The sequence below is a fragment of the Crotalus tigris genome, unplaced genomic scaffold, assembly GCF_016545835.1.
Source record: "Crotalus tigris isolate CLP2741 ecotype Arizona unplaced genomic scaffold, ASM1654583v1 scf7180000024124.1850442, whole genome shotgun sequence".
Lineage (NCBI taxonomy): Eukaryota > Metazoa > Chordata > Lepidosauria > Squamata > Viperidae > Crotalus > Crotalus tigris.
In genome coordinates, this window is record NW_024100400.1 from 1,632,454 (window position 1) to 1,651,280 (window position 18,827).

At 45.0% G+C, this 18,827-nt stretch overlaps 2 protein-coding genes across 2 annotated transcripts in view; both read right to left on the reverse strand.

Moving 5' to 3' along the window:
• Positions 1–18,827, reverse strand: part of SYCE3 (synaptonemal complex central element protein 3) — a 78,560-nt gene that overhangs the window by 39,095 nt on the left and 20,638 nt on the right. The window contains exon 2 of the mRNA XM_039322790.1: positions 9,402–9,429. Within this exon, the coding sequence (XP_039178724.1) occupies positions 9,402–9,404 (3 nt within the window). The 5' untranslated portion in view covers positions 9,405–9,429. The remainder of the gene's footprint in view (positions 1–9,401; positions 9,430–18,827) is intronic.
• The window catches only part of FBXO40 (F-box protein 40), a 45,326-nt gene that overhangs the window by 5,861 nt on the left and 20,638 nt on the right, over positions 1–18,827 (reverse strand). The window contains exons 2-3 of the mRNA XM_039322788.1: positions 9,402–9,429; positions 5,416–7,299 (exon numbers count right to left, since the gene is read on the reverse strand). Of these exons, the coding sequence (XP_039178722.1) occupies positions 5,416–7,299; positions 9,402–9,404 (1,887 nt within the window). The 5' untranslated portion in view covers positions 9,405–9,429. The remainder of the gene's footprint in view (positions 1–5,415; positions 7,300–9,401; positions 9,430–18,827) is intronic.

Here is an 18,827-nt window from a genome sequence, read left to right on the forward strand (position 1 = left end):
TGGTAAGCCACATTCTGGCCTCCCTCAAGGGGGGGCGTATTTCAAAGCTTGATTTGGCACAGGCCTACCAACAGTTACCTGTTGATGAGGCAACAGCTGAGGCTCACACTATTGTAACGCACAGAGGAGCCTTTAAAGTCAAAAGACTACAGTTTGGGGTTAATGTAGCCCCTGGCCTCTTCCAAAGTGTAATGGAGTGCACGCTCTGTGGTATTCCTGGGGTCTGTCCCTACTTTGATGACGTCCTCATTACTGGGGAGTCATCCCTAAATTTTGCTGAGAGACTAAGGGCTGTCTTGCTTCATTTCCGCCAAGTGGGTCTGAAACTGAAGCAAGACAAGTGTAAAATTGGAGTTATTTCCACTGAATTCTTAGGATTCAGAATTGATGCTCAAGGCATCCATCTTGCTGAATCCAAGCTTCAAGTGATTCAGCAGGCCCCAAGTGCCAAGTTCAAAAGTGAACTGCAAGCTTTCTTGGGACTCTTAAATTTCTATCACGCATTTCTCCCCCATAAGGCTACAGTGGCAGAGCCATTACACCGGCTCTTAGATAAACAAGCTCCATGGCAGTGGACTAAAGCCCATGAAAGGAATTTCAATGAGGTTAAGGCCTTGCTCTCTTCAAATGCTGTATTAGCACATTTTAATGAGCAATTGCCTGTATGCATAGCATGTGATGCATCCCCTTATGGTGTAGGAACAGTATTTAGTCACCTGAAGACTGATGGGACCCAAGTCCCTGTGGCCTACTATTCAAGGACTCTCTCATCTGCAGAGCGTAATTACGCTCAGATTGACAGAGAAGCCTTGGCCATAGTGGCTGGCGTAAAGAAATTTCATGATTTCTTATATGGCTGCCACTTCACAGTCTACACAGACCATAAGCCTCTGCTGGGTTTGTTTACTACAAACAAACACCACACATCATTTACCCACATATGCTGAGATGGTCTATTTTCCTGTTAGCATATGACTACACACTAATTCACAAACCTGGGAAAGAAATGGCCATGCAGATGGCCTCATCAGATTACCTCTAAAACAGATAGAGGCAGATCCTGCTCCCACTATTAATATTCTTTCCATTCAGAATCTCCCCTCAGTGCTATGGACGTGGCAAGTGCAATGGCCACTGATCACATGCTTACACACATGCTGACATGGGTGTTATCAGGATGGCCTGACACGTGTCCAGATACTGAGTTTCAAAGCTTCTGGCAAAGGAAGAACGAGCTTTCCACATTCAAAGGATGCCTGTTATGGGGTAGTAGGGTAGTCATCCCAGCCTCATTGAGGTCTAGAACACGGGTCGGCAACCCGCGGCTCCAGAGCTGCATGCAGCTCTTTGAGTCACCTCCTGCAGCTCTGGAGCCTGCTCTGCCATTTGCAGAGAGAGAGAGAGAGAGAGAGAGAGAGAGAGAGGCACTTGCACTTTCCTTCTCTCTCTCTCTCTCATGGGACTTGCCCCCTCGCAGGGCTCTTGATTGGCCCTGCGCCTGGGTGCCCTGCCCTCTGGGAGAAGGGCGGCCAGGAAACCCCTTTCCCAGGCTGGCTCAGTCCGAGGCACACATGGCTGGGGAGCCGCGCAGGGAAGCCCCAGGATCCCCCCAGAGAGCGGCCCACTGAAGCCTCCGCTAGCATGGAAGGCTCCAGCGTCGCTGGTGGACAGAGCTGACCGGTCGGCAGGCTGTTGCAGCGGCTCCGACCCAAAGATGCTGGCAGCGCAGAAGATGGCCGGCTCGGTGGCCGGGGACAGCCTGGGAAATGATGCCATTGCTGGCCACCGCCCCAGCTGGGACTCCACGCTGCCCAGGCTCGCCCTCTGCCCATGGGATGTAGCCATGGGGGAGGCTAGTGCCATGACAGGCCGTCCCTGGGCGGCGGTGGTGGCGGCAAGCGCTGCTCCGGGGGTGCCCAGGCGGCATAGCAGAGGAGGGAGCGGGGCGGTGGCGGCAGCAGGCAGGACACGCAGCGTGTCAGGCAAAAGGCTCTCCAGGCTCTTGTTGGCCTGCTGGCGGTGCAGCCCCACCTGGGTGGCCATGATGCACTGCCACTCTTGTGGCTCTTCAGCTGTGAGAGCACGCCGTGGTTGCAGCAGCACGTGCAATTGGACGTTTGCTGCAAGGGTGCCCAGGCTGGCTGAGCCAGCAGGCCATCCATGTACAGGTACGGGGAGCTGTAGCTGTTCATGGCGCCCTCACCACAGCCGCTAGATTTGCCTCACTCGCGCCAGGGCCATGCTCAGCCAAACATAGCGGCGCTGAACTCGCCCTCGGCTCCACTGCAAGTTGGCTGATGGCTCCCTCACCTACCTTCCCCACCTCTCAGGCCGGTCTGCAGTGCCCTGGGTGCCTTTCAGCGCCTTCTGCTGCCTCCTGCCCCCCTCCTTCAGCGCCGGCAGCCCACTCACCCACCTCCTGGCTTGAGAGCGGAGGCCCTGACCGTCTTTTACGCTGGCCAGCCCAGCATTCACACCACTACGTGGGGCGGGGTGGGGCTGGCGAGAGAGACGCACCTTCCCCACCCGGCGCAAACTCCTGCAGTCCAGGTGGGCATGGAAGTTGGGAGGGGGAGAGGGCGGCTGGATGCTCTTGCGGGGTCCCACCTGGCTCTGGTACCGCCTGCTCTACGCCAGCCATCCCCAGTGCTGCCCAGATGAGCTCCTGCAGGGTCTGGATCAGGCCGGGCAGAGGGGCTCAGACAGGGCAGGGGGGAAAGCGCAGAGGAGCTGCCCCCAAATGGTAGGGCAGAGGAGGAGACCCGAGTCATTTGCCAGAGTCCCAGTATGTCTTGCTGGGCATGGACCTGATAGGTTTGTTCACCAGGGTCCTGGCTGGAAGAGGGGAGGTCCCGGGCCGGGCTTGCTCTCTGCCTCTCTCTCTCTCTCTCTCTCTGAGTGCGATTGCAAGCTCGTTGCCTGGCCAGGGAGGGGAGAGCTTAATAGGGGCGCAGGGGGGCACTCAGCCACCATTCTGGCTGCTGCGTCTGGGCACCGGGGCTGCTACCCTGTTTGTGGCAGCGGCATCGCCTTCCATGCTGGTCCCATCACAAGCTAGGCACACCCCCGCACGCTCATGGGAAGGATGGGGAAAGGGGTGGCAGTGCTGTTATTGGGGTGGGGGGAGCGTGTGGGGGGAGGAAGAAGGGATCCGTGGAGGTGTGGAGTGTGGGAGGAAGAGTCGGAATCCAAGATGCTCAAATCTGGGTGGGCTCCCAGCAAACACGCGCCGAAGAAGTGAGGGGAGAAGGTAGAGAGGAAGAGAAACTGCAGGTGGGGGGGAAGCACCCCGTTCCTTCTTCTTCTGGTGCAAACTCTGCTGAAGCCAGAATGGGGGGGGATGAGGAGGAGGAAGAGTGGCGATTTACAAACTGTGCCAGCCAATCTCTTTGGGGGAGGGGGCGCAGGGTGGAGAGGAGGGCAGCTTGCCTTGGAGAGGGAGAGACAGACCCTTTTGACATCTTTATATGTGTCTCTGTGTGTGTATGTATATGTGTGTGTGTGTGTGTGTGTGTGTGTGTGTGTGTGTGTGTGTGTATAGGTAAAAAAGGATATATGCAGTGTTATCTTCATTTTAGATATCAAAAGGGTTTTGCGGCTCCCACCAGCCATCAGAAGGTCACACCGGGCCAAGGGCCCACCTAAACATCTTGAGGACTATGTGAGGTTTCTGACAAGTCAAGGGAATCTTACTAGTCCTTAAACAAGATGCAGCTCTAACACTCAGAAAAGGGGTGTTATCCCCAGTATATTATTTGTTGTATTTTCTTTCTGAATAATTATAAGTGTGCAGGCAAACTGTGTTTCAGATCAGCCTCCAGTCCCTTGAACACACGTACCTGTGCTGTTATATCATAAGGTATATTGTTTTATCTAGGGGGGAGGGATGTTGCGTCCTGAGCCTGCTGAAGCATTCAGCAGGCTCAGAAATGTCGCAAATGGTCCCAGGCAGACCAAAAGCTGCCTGGGACCAGCATGTGCGCAAGGCGCAAAAACAGCCGGATTTCTACTGGCTGACACTGTCCAGGTTTTGGACACTATAAAAGGCCTGCATGCTTTTTTGAAGTTGCTGGTTGTGAGAAGAGATCAATAAAGGAAGCTTGTTTACACAGTGTGTCTCTGCTTAATGCCTCGACCCTGCAAACATAAAAATCACCACCAGATGGATTTGTAGCTGGCTGACAAACTGTAATCAATGAGTAGTCCTCAATGGTACTACATCCACATGGAGAGAAGTAAGCAGTGGGGTACCACAAGGCTCTGTCTTAGGCCCAGTACTCTTCAGTATCTTCATCAATGACACCTAATCTATAATTATATCTTTGATTTTTCCTGCCTAAATGTAAAACTTAGCTTTTCTCCACATTAAAACTCATTTGTTGATTAGGGCCCATTGTTCCAGTTTGTCAAGATGTTTTTGAATCCTGAGCTCAGATGATTAAAGGCCTGGAGACTAAAACATACGAAGAACACCTGCAGGACTTGGGTTTGGCTAGTCTAAAGAAAAGAAGAAATAGGGGCGACATGATAGCAGTATTCCAGTATTTGAGGGGCTGCCACAAAGAAGAGGGGCTCACGTTATTCACCAAAGCTCCAGAGGGCAGGACAAGAAATAATGGTTGGAAACTGATCAAAGAGACAAGCAACCTGAAATTAAGGAGAAACTTCCTAACAGTGAGGACAATTAACCAGTGGAACAGCTTGCCTCCAGAAATCGTGGGCACTCCCATCATTGGAGATTTTTAAGAAGAGGCTAGACAGTCACTTGTCTGAGATGATATAGGTCCTCCTGCTTGAGCAGGGGGCTGGACTAGAAGACCTCCAAAGTCTTCCAGCTCTATTCTATTCTAAATCTTATGATCATGCAATTCTGCTTGTCACAGGATTGTTTAAACTATAGTATGTGCATGCTTAACTAAAATTACAAGTAGTTCTCAACTTATGATCACAACTGACCTCAAAATTTCTGTTATTAAGTGAGACATTTGTTAAGTGAGTTTTGTCCCATTTTACAATCTTTCTTGCCACAGTTGTTAAGTGAATCATTACAGTTGTTCAGTAGTAACCTGGTTGTTAACTATATCTGGTTTTCCCATTGACTACTTGTCAGAAGGTCACAAAAAGTGATCCTATGACCTGGGATACTGCAAGTCATAAATATGAGTTAATTGCCATGCGTCTGAATTTTGATCACATGATCATGGAGATGTTGCAACTGTTGTAAGTGTAAAAATGGTCATAAGTCACTTTTTTCAGTACTATTGTAATTTTGAACAGTCAGTAATAATTGTATGTTGAAGACTACCTCTACTTTATAATGCTAAAAATATGCATAACCTAGAAGCCAATATAAGTATCTCTCTGTCTTTCTATCTGGATAATTCTGCTGTACTTTTTGGTACCCCCAGTACTTGCCTTTCCACAGACTCTCCATAATGTTCTTCCGTGAGAATATCGCTTCTTTTTCCATAACAGAAAAACCATTCCTCTTTCATGCAGCAGAGTAGCACAGATATCCCTCATCTGTACTGACACCTGAGCCAGCTGAGACAAGCTAACACTATCCAAAAATCCAGCAATGTACTTCAGAATCTCCAAGGGAAGACTAGTTAGAGCCATCCTTTCATTCCTTTGTCTACTTCTTATAAAGTTACTTTTCTTGGCTTCTGAGAGCACAGGGTCAATCTCTGGCTTAACAGCAAATGCCATAAGATGCGGATTGTAGATAACATTTGCCTTTTGCCCAGGAGGATGCCAAGGATATTGAACAAAAGTGCATCCCAAATAGGCAAGTGGGCAGCGACGCTGGAACCACCCATCTAGGGAGGACTGGATATCTGCATGAACATTCTTGAAATGCGAAGAAAACTCATCTCTCCTAAAAAAGTGGTTGCAAGAGAATGTAAATGCAGAGCTGCTTTTGTTGTATCTCTGGGTTACACTCTCACTATGGAGCTGTAGATGGAGATCCAGTGGGTCTTTTGTAACTAAAATATCTGCTAGAACAGCTCTTGAAGAAAAAGGTTGGGCAACAAAGCTGTATGTTTGAGTGCCAGTATCAATATATAAGGCATCAGTGGACTTGGTTTTAGATATCTCATGACCTTTTAGTTCCTTCTCAAGAGCACACAACAGAGTAGTTTTTATTGTGTTTGATTTGGGAAGTTCTTTAACATCTATGTCCAACTCTGAAGTATCCAGGGATATGCTCTTACTTGGCTTTTTATGTGCCACAGGATCCCCAAGCTTTGTTCTTTTGCCACAGTAACTAAGTGGCGGCCTGAAGGTGGTCTCAGTCTTCAGTTCTTGAACTTCCAGGTTTCCATATACAAAGTCTTTTTCTCTGGGAGTGCAAGCAGGCATCTGACCAAAATGAATGAGCATCCTTCCATGGTGTACCAAGTACATGTTATACTCGCCAACAGGAACCTCATTCTTCAGCCTCTCTAGCACTCCATCTTGCCAAGGAGCCAACCCTGTTTTTTCAGCTGCTAAATTGATTTGATGGATTTTGTTTTTTTCAATGCCTTCTGTACTGCTGGCTTCTTCCACAGTGCTACCAGAAGCATGTTCTTTATGTGGAGATCCACTTTCAGATGCATTTTTTGTATTGCTGGGCGACAGTTCTGCTGCTTGGCATGCTTTAAATTCTTTACTAAACATATTTTCCCAGCTTTTGTAACCAATCAAATCCACCCCATCTTTATTTTTTGCCAGATTTTCACGTTCCTGCTGAGTGAGCACAGCTGCCTCAGCTTTATTTGCTATGCTCTGCTCAGCAATTCCTCCAACAGCTTTTTCTTCAAAATAGTCAATATCATCTGTTGTTTCTTCCAGGGTACCAGCCCCTCTGCATTCTGGGAAGAGCTCAGCCATTTTGAGTGCTTTAAAGAGAGCTGCCTGATCTCTCAGAGCTATGGCTACATCCAGGCACTCTTCCTTGGGCTGTTGCTTCATAATGTTTTCATGAAGAACAGCTTCAGAATCTGCACATGGCCAACGGTTCCATTCCATAGAACAGGAAACTATGCTGGCAGGGCAAACTTGGAGATGTTTTGCCACTTTAAAACGGGCCATTGTAAAAGGGCAGCCATAAATAGAATTAAGGCATGAAACTTGTTCCAGGGGACACAGGAGTTTATGATCATCTTCTTTGCACATATGAAAGACAGCACCACAGTGAGAGCGGCAACTGATCATTACACATGAGACTGAAGGCTCTGCTAGAGTTTGGCAGTATTTGTTGAAACACTTCTCACAGTGCTTATGTAGTCCAAGTGGAGTCCGCCGTCTGCTAATCTAAAGGAAGGCAGGGGAGGAAAAGAGAAGCAAGTATTCAAAGCATTTAGGAACACTGAAACAATGTTTGAGGCTAAAAGGATTCTGCATGTTGAAATGCACAGGAACTATTTTACACAAAAAGGGTTTGGTAAGTGACCAGCCACTTTCAAAATATCTGTGAGATGTAGCTAAACTCTGTAAAATTTTAATATATAAATCAAGTAACAATTCCAGTTCATCCATAACCAATAAGAAAATTAAGGCTATCTGAATAATTGCAAAACTTGAATTCTGAACCTACAGTGCTGAAATTTATTTCCCTTTTACCCAAGGGCCTTGACACTGAAGTGCTTGGCTATTTTCTCTTTTAAATGTGATTGTCAGCCTTCAATCAGAGAAGAGTTTCTGAAGCAACCAGTGTTTGACCAACACGTCATTGGAGAGAAATCAGGCCTAAACTGAACCTGTTTGGAAGCATATTATAGGTAGTCCTCTACTTACTACCACAATTGACCCCCAAACTTCCATTGTTAAGCAAGGCAATTGTTAAGTGAGTTGTGCCCCATTTTATGACCTTTTTGCCACAGTTGATAAGCAAATCTGTGCAGTTGTTAAGTGAATCATGTGGTCTCTAAGCAAATCTGACTTATCCCATTGACACTGCATGTTGGAAGCCAGCAGGGAAAGTTACAAATGGTGATCACATGACTTTGGTACAGTGCAAATGTCATAAATACCTGCCAGCTGCCAAGCACCCAAATTTGATCACATGACCATGGAGATACTGCAACAGTCATAGGTGTGAAACTGATCATAGGTCACTTTTTTCAGTGCCATTGTAACTTCAAACAGTTTGTGTTATATTTTCTGTTTTTCTTCTCTACGTTGCACTTAAGACAAAAATAATGCTGCAAGTGTACTAATATGTAAGTGGACTAGTTGAATGTACCAGTGGATAATTTGGGAAGAAAAGAGAATAAGCCCCCCCAAAAGTAGATAATTAAGAAGAAAACAAGAAAATGTCTTAATTGTCCTCTTAACTAATTAAACAACTTGAAATAGGTTATTTTCTCTAAAATATTTCATCTTTCCAAAGCTGAAACAAAAAATCTGAATTTATACCCGTAAAAATTTAAAGCTTACTTTGTTTGAAAAGGACAGTGATATAAATGTTTAACTTTTTTCTATATTCAGATCCTAAGAGCTTTAATAATTGTACGCTATCTTATGGGTTTGGGATTTTTCTTTGTAAAATACAGTCTCTAAGCCATGTTTGACTCTTGACATCTTCAGGGAGCTATCAGACTGTTAGAAAAATATTCTAATATCAGCAGTTTAACAGTGGGATGCTGTATTCCAGATAGTGATAGGTTCCCCTTTACTAGGAAGCTAGTAAAAGCTAATAAAGTATTGTCCAAGCAGACGCTGGACACCATCAGCCTGGAATATACAATATCAATTTGCATTCCTTCACTGAGTAGAGAATTGAGATTTGGAAATCATAGAATTTCAATTATAGAAATGTGCTTATTTCTACATTTAATTTTTAACTGTAGTTGAGGCCCCCCACCCCAGAGTTGCTTAAGATAGGTGGCCATATACATTTTTTAAAATAAATAATTTATACACACCAGCACAAAAAAAGCAATTAGCATCAGATGGCTATTTTCCATAAAAAGGGGTATGAAATTATTAAACTATTAATTTAAGCAATATTCAACAATACCAAGTGCTTTTGGAGCTTATCGTTCATTTAATTATTGGATTAATATCCCGCTTTTTCATTTAGGACTTAGAAAAAAATAGCAAGGAGCTGAGAAACAAAAATTTAAAAGAAACCCACTCATCATTTTAAACCATCACATGGTTTATTTGTTTCTGTACGAAAGTGGCCATTGTAGTTCATTTTATAAAACAGAGGAACAAACCTGATTTAGCAGACTATGCAAACTCAGTTAACATTTGAAAGACAGTCATATTGGCTATTATTGTAAAGAACCATTATTATATCACCACCTCAAACAAAACCGAAGAGTAAAAAAATTTAAAAGTATATTGTAAAAATGACATTAAACAAAAAACACATTTTTTCTTCTTTATTATATTTCAAAAGTACCTACCATAGTTCCAGTCAGTTGTCTTTGATGTCTGTAAAGAAAAATTAAAATAGTTAATAAAAAGAACTATTTTCTGGAATTTAGAATGAGATACCTGATACTGTATTTAAAGAGATACTATCAAAAAACAATATTATTTTATATAACTATGGTGTTAATGCCATTAGCTTACAGACTGTGTTATTTGACATTTTATTATTAGTAATAAGGATAAAACAGACTTTTTACCAGAATTCCTAGGATGGCTTGAGGTTCTATTACCCTTGAAATTTATACCTATTCCTTGCATCATTAGGCAGGGCCCAAGCTACTCTTGTGCCCTTCATAGAAAGATCATCTCTATTGTTTATGCCAGCATTGAAACATATTTGATCTCAAATAAAATAATGTAATTTGGGCAGTGGGAGTTAATACAGTGATGACAAATCCCTACTTCTCTTTCTCCCAGTCAAGAGCAACAGTGGAACAAAGAAGGAATGTTGCACTATTAATACAGCCAACCAGATCCTACATATAATCCTGAACACTGCCTACAAAACCCCTATATTTTGTACTGTCACCATGTTAGTGACTATATGTTTTTGGTAAATCAAAGTGAATGTGGTCTTCTTATTCTTAATACTAAGGCTATGCTATAGCAATAGATTTTCTCTGACTATTGTTGTTGTTAGTTGCGAAGTTGTGTCCGACCCATCGCGACCCCATGGACAACATTCCTCCAGGCCTTCTTGTCCTCTACCATCTTCTGGAGTCTATTTAAACTCACGCCTACTGCTTCAGTGACTCCATCCAGCCACCTCATTCTCCAGCATGATTGGATGGAGAACCCACGGATGGGTTGTCTTAATCTATCTGCTCCAATTAGACTAAGTCTGAAATTTAGTACCGCCCCCTCTGTGCCAACTGCACCCCAGTTTTAGACTTAGTCTCTTTGCTCTCAGACGCATTTTTTCTTCGCTCCTGGAGCAGAAGACTGTGTATTTTCCCCTTTTTCTTATTCTGTTAGCCTAGCTCTAACTACTCATTTTTCATTATTTAATTGATTTCATTAATTAATTTCATTAATATAAAGAAGATTTCCAGCGATTGGAATCATCCTCACCTGACTGCCCGGCCGGGCTGACAGGCTGGGCATCCATAGACCCTTTTTTTCCTCTCCTCTTCTGAGAGCTTCCTTGAATTGCTGCTAACAGAGCCAAGCTCTAGTCTGACTTTTACAACTGTCTGCAGCTCCGGAAGCTCCATAACTTCACCGAGGCCTGAAGGCCTTATCGGGCCTAGGCCAGTCTCAGCGCCTCCCAGCTGACCATCTAAATACCCTCCACTGCATTAGGAGCCCAGGCGATTTTCTGGAACGAGGGCTCATCGCAGCTTAGGCCTCAAGCCTCACAGACCTTCCTTCCAACGGCCATTTTTGGCGCACAGAGCTGCGGCCGCCATTTTGAATCCTCCGCTGCGTTAGGAGCCCAGGCGATTCTCTGGAATGAGGGCTCATCGCAGCTTAGGCCTCAGGCCTCACAGGCCTTCCTTCCAACGGCCGTTTTTGGCGCACAGAGCTGCGGCCGCCATTTTGAATCACCTCCCGGCCGACATTTTGAGACTTACAGAGGCCCAGACTGCCTGCAGGAATATTCCAGAAGGCAGTTTCTGACAATTTGAGGCAGAGGCCTCTAAAATTGATGAACCTTTCACAGGCAGATCGGATTGGGGAGGGCAAGCTCGTTCCGGAAGGACGCACTGCCTACCAACCCCCCATTGCCCACCCCCCTCACCGGGCCGGATCATCTCTGCTGGGCTCCCTTAGTAAGTTACAACGCTGAGGGGGGGGCGTTTTTGCTGAGATTGAGCCCAAAGCAGATTCATCATGGAGAGAAAAGTCTACCAACGAGCCGGCCAAGAGGAAACATACTACTGAGGCAAGTGGAAAGAATAATTCCAAGCGAGCCAAGTCAAGCAGGGAAACCACTAATCCACAGAGGGCAGCCTCCCCAGGTCAGACAGGCACAACGGGAAGGTCCATTTTTGAACCCCTTTCCTCACATTGTGCCTCAGCCCCAGGGGCCTGGTCTCCCCCCAGGGGAATTTCCCAACCAGAACCAGCCACAAGAGTGGCTCCAGGGACAGGCTTGACTAGCCAGGATACCCTTAATTTGGGCCCTCAGGCCACATTCATCCCCACTGCAGCAGGGCTTCGCCCTCCTGAGAACCAGACTCTAAACTCGGACTACCTTCAGTCCATGGTAGCCCAGGCTGTGGCTCAATTCATGGCTTCCAACGCCCAACAGCCACCCCCACAATCCATGTATCATTCCCAATCTCCAGATATCATGGATGAACCTTCATCAGATCTAGAATCAACAGGGGGTGAACCATCGGGCCTGATTATGTCAGAGGACGAAGATATCACTTCATCTGACCCCACCCATCCTGTCGGTCTCTTTGACCATTCACTTTTTAATTCCCTGCTAATCAAGGCCTGCACAACTGCAAACCTCCCTCAAGAGCAGGAGACCCCACCTACAACATCCAAGGGTCCCCACGCCATATATACCGAGCCCTCAGTCTCTCAGAACCATATTCCCTGCCCTCCCCTTTTTCTCAATATGGTTCAAAAACAATGGGAGAATTTAGGATCCCTCTCAAGTCCTGGTGCCGTAGAGAAGACATTATTCAATGTTGCCCCTTCTCTGACCTCCCTATTGGAGATTCCTGAGATTGATGAGCCCTTGAACTCATTGTTTCCCAATGCTAACATTCCTGGGGATATAAATGAGGCACTTAGGGCGGAGGATAAAAAGATTGAGTCCGCATTGCGTAGGTCCCATCTGGCATCAGCCTGGGCAACAAAGACGGCAACATCCATGGCCTTCTTCGCCAGGGCTTCAGTCCTTTGGTTACGTGAGCTCCAGGACATGATCCCTCCAGACCAGCTCAGAGCTCACCAAAATCTGGGTAAGTTAGTGGCTACGTCCCAGTACCTGGCCGACGCTTCTCTGCACACGGCTAGATACACTGCCCGGACCATCGCTGCAGACATCTCAGCACGAAGGCTCCTTTGGTGGACATCTCTTTGGTAAGGCACTAGAATCATACTTAACTGAAGGTAAGGACAAACGTAAAACTCTGGTTAACATAAAAGGAAGGAGATAAACGCTCGGGGAACAGCATGTCACAGAGCAATTACAGGAGGTAGCCCTTTCGGCCAGCTCCATCCTAGGACTGGGCCCAGGCATCTTGCTATTCCTTTCAGAGACAAGAACGACAGCAAGATCGTTCAGCATACAGAAGCAGACCACAGATCCAGGCCAAGTGGCCCTTTCGAGGCGCGGGGGGGCGGCGTTCCTTTAAATGAGGCAAGTGATCTCGCAGTCTCACCTCCCATAGGAGGCCGTCTGGCCCTTTATTTCAGCACTTGGGTAGCCACCACTACAGATGCATAGGTGTTAGACACCGTCACCCAAGGTCTGAGACTAGAGGGCTGGGGCACAATGTGAGGAAAGGGGTTCAAAAATGGACCTTCCCGCCTAACAAATTCCACTCTTGCCCTATTCCAACGAGCAGGTCCAGAGCTGATCTTATGTCAGAGGCCATAGCTCATTTATTACAAATACAAGCAATTGAACCAGTACCACAAGACCAAGAGGGATGAGGGTTTTACTCAAACCTCTTCGTCATCCCTAAGACTTCGGGGGGCTGGAGGGCAATCGTAGACTTGAAAGGTCTAAACCTTTATTTGAGGTATAAGAAGTTTAAGATGCAATCACTTCAATCAATCCTGGCCAGCATCAGGCAAGGTGACTTTCTTACCTCAATAGACCTGATTGAGGCATATTTGCACATTCCTATTTTTCCCGACCACCGCAAATTCCTCAGATTCAATTATGCCCAATGCCACTACCAGTACAGAGCCCTACCTTTTGGCCTCTCATCTGCACCGAGAGTATTTACAAAGGTACTGGCAGTGCTCGCAGCCCACCTTAGACAAATTCCAATCAGAATTCAATGCTATTTAGATGACATACTAATTCAGTCATCATCATTCCAAAACGCTCAGTCAGACCTCGCCTTAGCCATCAGGGTCTTTCAGGAGCACGGGTTTTCTGTTAATTTCCAGAAAAGTCATACCGTACCAACAACCCGGCTCCTCCATTTGGGCGCTGTTATAGACACAGACAATTGTACAGTCTACCTATCTCAGGACCGACAGAACTCTATTCAGACTCTTGTACGTCGGATCCGAAGGGACAGAGTAGTCACATTGGCCTCCCTATCACAGCTACTGGGGAAGATGGTGTCCTGCGTGCAAATTGTGCCATGGGCACGTCTCCATGCCAGAGAATTACAGTGGCTTCTCCTTCCATTTCAGAGACTTCACACCAGCACATCCCACCAGAAGGTCCGAGTTCCACGGTCGGTGTTGAACTCCCTTTGATGGTGGGACTCCCCGGCTCTGTCACGGGGAGCAGAATTCAAAGAACCAGACAGGATTACCATTACCACAGACACAAGCCTGTTTGGGTGGGGGGCACACCTCCACACGCACGGGGCTCAAGGTCGGTGGTCCAAGCAGGATCTAAAGAACAATATAAACTGGCTGGAACTCAAAGCCATACATATGGCTAAAGAGATTCAGCGATATAGTACAGGGCCAACATGTCCTGATTTTAACTGACAACATTACAGCCAAGGCCCATGTCAACAGACAAGGGGGGACAAGGTCCAGGCCTCTCATGCAGGAGGCCAAATTGCTGGGGTCCTGGGCGGAACTGAATCTTGCCTCCATCAGGGTGGAGCACATATCCGGAGTGACCAACCAGCAGGCGGACTCACTGAGCAGAGCCACTGTGGACCATTCCGAATGGCAGCTGGATCCGAAGGTGTTCAGAGAGATTGTGGACAGGTTTGGTTCCCCAACCTTAGACCTTTTTGCCTCCCCAACCAACTCACAACTTCCCAGATTCCTTTCCAGGTTCCCGTCTCCATCAGTGGAGGGAACAGATGCGCTCCGCAGTCCCTGGCCCAGGGAACTGCTCTATGCCTTCCCTCCCCTGCCGCTTCTTCCTGCCACGATCAGGAAGATCCTTCGCGAACAAGCAGAGGTCTTCCTGGTTGCGCCGCATTGGCCGAGACGCTCTTGGTTCGCCGACCTGATGGAGCTCTCCGCGTCCCCTCCATGGAGGATCCCAGCAAATCGCATCTCCCTCATTCAGGGGGAAATACACCATCCGGATCCTCAATGGCTCCAGTTAACCATCTGGCACTTGAGAGGCAGGCCTTAGGCCGAGACTCATATTCATCAAGGGTCATAGCTATGATTCAGCAATCCAGGCGACCCTCGACGAATAGAATATACGATGCCATGTGGAAAAGCTTCTGTAATTGGTGTTCGGTTCACAAAATTGACCTTTTGGCGGTTTCAGTGCCAGTTATCTTGGAGTTCCTGATGGATGGTCTGGACAAGGGGCTTTCCACAAGCACCATCCGCAGGCAGGTAGCAGCACTTGCCACAGTTATTTCCTGCGGCAATGAATCCTTAACACATCACCCTATGATACGCTCCTTCCTGAAGGGAGCTAACAACGCCAGACCACCAACTGTACATAGATACCCCTCATGGGATCTTCATCAGGTTTTACAGGCTCTTGTTTCGCCACCCTTTGAACCTATTGACACTTGTTTGTTCAAACAGTTATCGATGAAGGTGGCATTTCTTGTTGCTGTAACTTCAGCCAGAAGGATCTCTGAACTGGCTGCTCTTTCAGTGAGGAAGGACCTGTGTACTTTCCATAAGGACAGGGTAACCCTTAGGCTAGACCCCTCCTTCGTGCCCAAGGTTAATTCCTTGTATCATAGATCTCAGGAAATAGTTTTGCCGGACTTCTGTCCTAACCCATCTAATGACACAGAGGTTCAGTGGAACAAATTGGACGTGCGCAGGGCTTTATATTGTTATATACAGAGAACCTCATCCTTCCGCAAAACAGAGGCTCTGTTTGTGTCCTTTCACCCTTTGTCACTAGGACAAAAGGGTTTCTTCACCCACAATAGGTAGGTGGATTAGAGCTTGTATTTCTCTGGCATACCAGACTCAGTCACTGCAAGCTCCTAGGCATATCACGGCCCATTCCACCCGGGGCACAGCTACTACAGCTGCCTGGTCTACCCAGGCCTCCATAGAGGAAGTTTGTAGAGCAGCAACATGGGCATCGCCCTCTTCCTTTGTCCGTCACTACAAGATGGATATATATGCCTCTTCTACGGCTTCATTTGGCCGCAAGGTTCTAGAGCACGCATTAACGTTGGATGGGACCCAGGCCCAATCTAATTCCCCACCCTAGGGACACAGGGCTTTGGTATGTCCCATCCGTGGGTTCTCCATCCAATCATGCTGGGGAAAGGGGCGTTGTCTTACCTGAACGCCTTTTCTCAGCATGATGATGGAGAATCCACTCCCTCCCATAAGGTCAGTTGGCCTGGTTCCCATATTGATCAGACGCATCGGACTAAAGTCTGAGTATCGCCTTAGCCTAAAACTGGGGTGCAGTTGGCACAGAGGGGGCGGTACTAAATTTCAGACTTAGTCTAATTGGAACAGATAGATTAAGACAATCCATCCGTGGATTCTCCATCATCATGCTGAGAAAAGGCGTTCAGGTAAGACAATGCCCCTTTCTCTGTCGTCCCCTTTTTCTATTGCTCTCAATCTTTCCCAGCATTAGGCTCTTCTCCAGTGAGTCTTTCCTTCTCATTAGGTGGCCAAAGTACTTGAGTTTCAACATCAGGATCTGGCCTTCTAAGAGTAGTCAGGGTTGATCTCCTCTAGGATTGACTGGTTTGATCACCTTGCAGTCCAGGGGACTCGCAGGAGTCTTCTCCAGCATCATAGTTCAGAGACCTCAATTCTTTTGTGCTCAACCTTTCTTATGGTCCAACTTTCACAGCCATACATTGCAACAGGGAAAACCATGGCCTTGACTATACATACTTTTGTTGGCAGGGGGATGTCTCTGCTTTTTAGTATGCTGTCTAGATTTACCATAGCTTTCCTCCCCAGGAGCAAGCGTGTTTTAATTTCTTGGCTGCAGTCCCCATCTGTGGTGACTATAATAAACATTTACTTTTCGTCCTGGAGGCAGAAAAGCCACATATTCTGATATAAACTCTTCAATGCTATTAGTTGACTACATAATGAATTTACAGCTTCCTCCATAGTGTAACTGATGCCTCCAATGCCAGGATTACTGTATTAGGAGTAAAACTAATTAATTGATATAAACCTAGAGACAACAAAAAGTAACTGACTATCCATTGTTCATGTTTCTGTATTAAAAAGATATGCAACTTTTATAAATGGACTCCTCACAGAAATTTTCAAACTGTTCAACATATGATCAGATATAACTGACTTTGTGATCATGTCTGTAATAAAGATGGAAAGCTTCACTAGATGATTCTCATTATTTCAGTCATTAAGGTCTGAGCTCTTTTAAAGAGTTTGCTTCTTCAGATTATGATGTTATTAGAATCAGTTGGACAAAATATATTAAGTGAGATTGCATTTGCATAATAGTAATATAAACACAAATATTTACTTTTCTAAATAAATACTTATTATGTGAATTATTTCAAAATATTATTTAAAATTTAAATAACCTATGAGACTCCTATTTTTACAGATTTCCATAGATAAGAGCCTATGGGGAGCATGTGAAACTTATTTCAATTAATTGATAATTTATCGAATGTCCATACTATATTAATTAATTTTATATAGAACTTTGATAATTATCAATCAGATATATATCATCAGCATGCAATAATAATATTGTATTATTCAGAATATTATATTGTATTCATAATATCCTTCAATTGTCCGGTAAGACAAGTAAATGGTCTCCAGGTCTAATTAACTACATGAGGAGATGAAAGCCATCCTTGATGAATTCCACAAGGCATCCTGATAGGTGAGGAAATAATTCAGTTTGTAATATTCTTGGCTCAAATATTAAGATAGCACATCTTAATGCAGTTAGTAAAAAAGGCAGCTGTTAAATTAAGATTTGTTCTGAAAATTTAAATTATTTGGCTATCTCAGATATTCTATACCAGGTTGAAATGACCTCTGTTTTTCTTCTCACATGGACTTATAATACAATTATTTTTCCAATTAACTAAGGAGAGGGGTGCTAAGAAATATGTCAGGAATAAATCTGAACTGAAGAAAGTATATTCTTGTTGCAAAGAATTTAACTACCAAATTCAACTTTAGTGCCTAAACTTATAGCATTTTCCATGTAGGAGAATAAAAATTAGTTGAAACTGTATTATAGCCCAGAAAGGAAAAAATTCCAGCTGTAATTACCTGATCCATAACTACAACACTAAAAATATTTAAAATATGTCTATAAAAATCTGAAAAATGCTTAATTAGGCCAAAATAAATAATTCATGCAACTTGGTTCTAACTTTTGGTAACTACAGCAACAACTTCTGAAAGAGAAGTACAAGACAATCACAGTTTGTCAGCTCCCTAACTATAATTAAAATAGAAACAACAAATAACACAAGTCCAAAGAATCATAATATTCTGGAGTTGGGAGGGACTATGAGGATCATCTAGTCCAACCCTTTGAAACATGCAGGAAAACTAATCAAATCATCTTTGTGACATAACTTTTTATTTGTCTTCAAGTCAGTGTTATTATTATTAAATGTATTTGTCTTAAAAAGATATTGTTAAACTATGGAACTGTTGAACCACTTTCTGCTCACAAAAGTCTTTAACAGCTAAACTGAGCTACTGATATCTAGCAAAGCAATAAATCCAAATATTCCTCCCAAGAAGTCAAGAACTATTCAGTTTGGTAATATTCCAATTTCATAAATTAAGAGCAAAAAAGCTGACCACAGCACAGTTAAATTTACAGATAATCTTTGACTCATGACCACAAATGAAGCAGGAATTTTGGTCATAAGTCATTGTGATCATAAATCGAGTCACTACATGACTGGATTCAATTTTACGACCATTTTAGATGACCATTAAATGAGTCACCTGGTAATTAAGCAAATTACATGGCTGTAAATCCTAATCCAGTCTATCCAATGGATGTGATCATGTGACTGCAGGACACTGCAACCTGTTATAAATGCAAACCGGTTGCCAAGCACCCAAAATGCAATCACATGACTGTAGAAGTGGTACAGAAGTTGTAACTTTGAGGACAGGTTATAAGTAACCTTTTCAAATCCTTCATAACTGGTTGCGCAACTTGTCATAAGCTGAGAACTACCTGTACTTCTACTGTTGACATAAAGATTTACAAAGAGTTGTCAAGCAGACCCATTAGAGAGATGCCAGCTGAATGCCAGCTGAACTGACAAATGTATGCCCTTCAGTTTGACAGAATATAGGTCATATAGTTTAAT